This window comes from Brachypodium distachyon, chromosome 1 (assembly GCF_000005505.3).
Source record: "Brachypodium distachyon strain Bd21 chromosome 1, Brachypodium_distachyon_v3.0, whole genome shotgun sequence".
Lineage (NCBI taxonomy): Eukaryota > Viridiplantae > Streptophyta > Magnoliopsida > Poales > Poaceae > Brachypodium > Brachypodium distachyon.
Genome location: NC_016131.3, coordinates 39,148,670 through 39,153,585, shown reverse-complemented (window position 1 = coordinate 39,153,585; position 4,916 = coordinate 39,148,670). Strand labels below are relative to the sequence as shown.

General features: G+C 42.5%; 1 protein-coding gene across 1 annotated transcript; it reads left to right on the top strand.

Annotated features, from left to right (window-relative positions):
- The first annotated feature begins 203 nt into the window (after positions 1 to 203).
- LOC106865663 lies at positions 204 to 3,271 on the top strand. The gene is made up of 3 exons (XM_014896246.1): positions 204 to 341; positions 1,502 to 1,553; positions 1,692 to 3,271. The coding sequence occupies exons 1-3, from the start codon at positions 204 to 206 to the stop codon at positions 3,269 to 3,271; spliced, it is 1,770 nt and encodes a 589-aa protein (XP_014751732.1).
- Positions 3,272 to 4,916: the final 1,645 nt, after the last annotated feature.

The window sequence follows — 4,916 nt, the reverse complement described above, 5'->3', positions numbered from 1 at the left end:
GTCCAAACGTTCGTACATCCAGCGCTGGACCAACACCAAACATGCTTCTGAGGAAGTCTCCGATGAAAGAGCCATAGACGCCTTCAAACGAGGACTCCGACGAGTCGAACTCAAGGAAGAATTGGGTCGTGTCTGGCCCGCAACCATCAACTACCTGATGGAAATCGTCAATCGCCGGGCCGACGGTGAAGACTCAGTTCGCAATGAACGCCACTGATGATGAGGACATCCCTAGTCCTTTATCATCAACTCCAATTGATGATGTTGTTGCACAAGACAAGCCCAATGAAGTTAGACTTGGGCCAATAACAAGAGCACGTGCAAAGCTACTTGAACAACAGGTGAACTCACTCTTAATTTAATCTGATGTTTTAATTGATGAGAGCTTTATACTCCCTAAGTCTATGCATTTATGTATGATCAGATTTGAAGATAATTCAAGGCTTGTACGTGGAGGAGGAGAGTTGCAGCAAGATCCATTGCCGTTGATTTCCAATGTCAAGAAGAGCGTGAGGGAGGAGAGGGAGGCCGGCGCACCACATGAAGAGGAGGAAATCAACCAGCAATAGAAGTTGTCGTGGCTGATGCTAGGACAAGTCCTACGACACGTCAAACATGTCTAAGGCATCAGCGCACGTCGAGGAGCATGTGACACACATAGGGCTTCCTACGACATGGTTTAATTGCCTAAGTGTGAGTTGGGCCTGCGTGCTCATAGTTTGGGCTGAACCCAACGTTTTGGGTCAGTTTGTATCAAGTTTGGGTTGAACCAAGTTCGAGTCCGAGTCCAATTAGGTTGCTGGACGTCCACCCTCCTATATAAGTTGAGGGGTGTAACATCCCTAAATTTTCCCATTTTGGAATGTTAAATAAAATAATTATTTTAAATAAAATATTGGCTTTGGAAATATTTTGGTTGTGAATTTCTGAAGGATTTGAAATTTATAGGACCTATTTAAATTTTTCCGCACCATGTATGAATATTCAATAAAAGAGTGGATTAATATGACTATCCGAATTATACAACATTGTTGGGAGATTTATATAAGTCCAAAGTATTTTATTTGGACCCATTTGTATCGTATCAGTTTATATGGATTATTCTTTTATCTTAGTAAATCCTATTTTCTTTTTGAACGATTTATTAGCACACTAAGTTCGCAATTTGGATGCCTTGACCATTTGAGAGCATCGTTGGAATATTTGAATCCAATTAGAAATGTTTCCAACATTTACTTAAATGTTAAAGAGAGGGAATAATATGACTTTCCTGATTACAAGGTTGGAAACATATTTAATGATTCAACTATGTTTTTATTGATCTTATTTTGTCATGTTCATTTTGTTTCCGAAAGGAAACTATCAAATATTCGAGAATAGGATAACGTGGCTTCCCAAATATATAAATAGTTGGAAACATCTGTGATGGTCTACTTGGTTTGTGATTTGGTGTTATAAAGCTATTTGGGAATTTATTGAACCCATATCCTCATATTTGCAGCAAGTGGAGAAGAAGGTTCATGAGGCCATTAACATGGCTCAAGCGACACAAGGTCACGTGACCGCCATGCAGCGCTCTTTCGCTGATTTGACGCAAGCGGTGACTAATTTGCGCATGCTCGTTGAGCGCCAACAATAGCAAGATCAGCACCATGATGATGAAGATGCTAGCGTTAATGATGGTGGTGCAGGCCATAATGTGCGTGCGCCGATGGGTTTTGGCCATGGAGGTGGCCGTGGTGATGGAGGTCGTGGGCATGGCCGTGCGGATGAAGGTCGTGGGAATGGCCATGCTGGTGCCTTCCCTATGGGTCATGCACGCCATGAGTTTGATCATGATGATGGACAGCACGCTCATCGTGATGATGACGGGCTGGGCAAACCGAAGTTTTCTATTCCCAAGTTTGAGGGCTCTACTGATGTTGAAGAATATCTTATTTGGGAGCTGAAGATTGAGAAATTATGGCGTTTGCATGAGTACACCGAGGACAGAAAAATCAAATTAGCTTCTTCGGAGTTTGATGGATATGCTTTGCGTTGGTGGGATAACATTGTGCGTACTAGGCAGGAAGAAGGTGATCCCCCAATCATCACGTGGAGAACTATGAAGGAAGTGATGCGGGAACGTTTTATTCCTCGCAACTATATGCGTTCTCTCTATGATAAGTTGCAGAATTTGAGGCAAGGCACTATGTCCGTGGATGATTATTTTCAGGAGATGGAGTTGATTATGCAGCGTGCTAGAGTTCATGAGCAACCAGAACAGACCATGCAGCGGTTTCTTTCTGGTTTGACATACAATATCAAGCGTATCGTTCGGCATCACCAATATTGTGACATGACCGAGTTGCTGCATCATGCACGGGAGGCTAAACTTCAGTTAGCCGAAGACGCGAAGTTTGCTGCTCGTGGTCGTTTCACACCACGCCCATCGGGTGGGCCGCCTCCACCAAGTCCTTCTTCGGGTGTTCATGGTACTTCTTCAAGGAAGCCCGAATCTGCTGTTACCAACGCCAAGAAACTGGCACAACCTGCTGCTAGTGCTGTCGGTTCCTCTATGTCTACAGCAAGAAACAGGGATATGAATTGTCATACATGTGGTGGCAAGGGTCACTTCAAGCACGACTGTCCCAATAAGAAGGTTATGTTGGTGAATGAGGATCTGGAGTATGAGACCGGTGATGATACTGATCCTGAATCTGAACCTTTGGAGGATGAAGATGCTTATGATGAAGGTGCTGTTGATGCCTACGCGACACACTTTCCTACTATTGTGTGTTCGCAAAGGGTGCTGAATGTCACGCCTAGTCCTGAGAATCAGCGCTGCAACTTGTTTCAAACAAAGGCTATCGTTGGTCCTAGTAAGGCATGCAAGGTGATCATCGATGGTGGTAGTTGTCGAAACTTGGCTAGTAAGGAGCCATGTGCAAAACTGAAATTGAAATATTTGCCGCACCCCAATCCATATTATATTCAATGGTTGAGTGATAGTGGGGAGATGAAGATCAGCCATCTGGTGCATGTGGAATTTCAGATTGGACCATACAAAGACACCGTTGAGTGTGATGTGGTTCCCATGACCGTGTGTCACTTGTTGTTGGGTCGTCCATGGCAATTTGATAGGAACGTTTGTCACGATGGGAGAGCCAACACATATCATTTGCATTGGCGTGGCAAGGATGTTCCTTTGAGAGCCTTGACACTGCTGCACATCGTAAATGAATCAAGGCAGAAAGTTGAAGTAAATTGTGAGAATGAGCGTGAGGATTAGATAGGCGAGCGACTCCACTTTCGGTGAGCGAGAGCCACAAGCCAAATTTGAGTGGTAAACAGAACGGTGAGGGAGAGACTTCCTTAGTAATGCTAGCCACCAAATGTGATTTGAGAGAGTTCAGCGAGGATCCTACTTTGACGCCTTTTGTGCTTATGTGCAAAGGTGTTTTGCTTTCTACTAACGACATGACCCCGCTGCCTATTGGTGTTTCTCATGTTTTACAGGATTTCGACGATGTGTTCCTGGATGAGGTACCCGCTGGTTTGCCACCCTTGCGTGGTATAGAACATCAAATCGATTTGATACCCGGTGCGTCGCTGCCCAATCGAGCCCCCCACCGCACCAACCCCGAGGAAACAAAAGAAATTCAGAAACAAGTACAAGGACTTCTCGACAAAGGTTATATTCGCGTAAGTCTTAGTCCATGTGCTGTTCCTGTTATTTTAGTTCCTAAGAAAGATGGTACATGGCGCATGTGCGTAGATTGTAGAGCTATAAATAACATCACTATTCGATATCGTCATCCCATTCCACGTTTGGAGGATATGCTAGATGAGTTGAGTGGTGCTGCTGTTTTCTCTAAAATTGATTTGCGTAGTGGATATCATCAAATTAGGATGAAAGAAGGGGATGAATGGAAGACAGCTTTTAAAACAAAGTTCGGTTTATATGAGTGGTTAGTCATGCCGTTTGGGTTAACTAATGCACCTAGTACTTTCATGCGCTTGATGAACCATGTTTTACGGCATTTCATAGGTAAATTTGTGGTTGTGTACCTTGATGATATATTAATTTACAGCCGCAATGAATCTGAACATTGTGATCATATTCAACAAGTTTTGCAAGTGTTGCGTGATGCTAAGCTTTATGGTAATCTGTGCACATTTTGCAAAGATAAGGTCATATTTCTGGGATATGTTGTTTCTAAACATGGAGTTGAGGTAGATGATTCTAAAATTGAAGCTACTAAAAATTGGCCTACTCCAATGAATGTTAGTCAAGTACGAAGTTATCATGGTTTTGCTGGTTTCTATAGGTGTTTTGTGAAAGATTTCAGTACTATTGCTGCACCTTTGAATGAGTTAACTAAAAAAAGGTATTGAGTTTGTTTGGGGCCCAGTCCAAGATGATGCTTTTGATGAACTAAAACGTCGTTTGGCTGCTGCACCTTTGCATGTCCTTCCTGATTTCACTAAACAATTTGAGATTGAGTGTGATGCTAGTGGAATTGGTATTGGAGGTGTGTTGATGCAAGAGGGTAAACCGATTGCTTATTTTTCTGAAAAATTGAATGGTGCACAATTGAACTATCCTGTTTATGATAAAGAATTGTATGCTCTTGTTCGTGTTCTTGAGGTTTGGCAACATTATTTGTGGCCAAAAGAATTTATCATACATTCTGATCGTGAGGCATTGAAATATTTGAAAGCTCAATCCAATTTACATAGACGTCATGCTAAGTGGGTTGAATTTATTGAGTCTTTCCCATACATTATTAAGCATAAGAAGGGTAAAGATAATGTGCTGGTTGATGCTCTATCTAGGAAAAACATGTTATTGACACTTTTGGATGTTAAAGTTCCTGGTTTAGAGAGTTTGCGTGATTTATATGCTGTTGATCATGACTTTGCTGCACCATATT

Coding starts and splice junctions, on each gene's coding strand:
- LOC106865663 (XM_014896246.1), top strand. CDS start 204: ATGAACGCCACTGATGATGAGGACATCCCTAGTCCTTTATCATCAACT. Junction 342..1,501: donor CAAAGCTACTTGAACAACAG/GTGAACTCACTC, acceptor TCATATTTGCAG/CAAGTGGAGAAGAAGGTTCA. Junction 1,554..1,691: donor CATGGCTCAAGCGACACAAG/GTCACGTGACCG, acceptor ATGGTGGTGCAG/GCCATAATGTGCGTGCGCCG.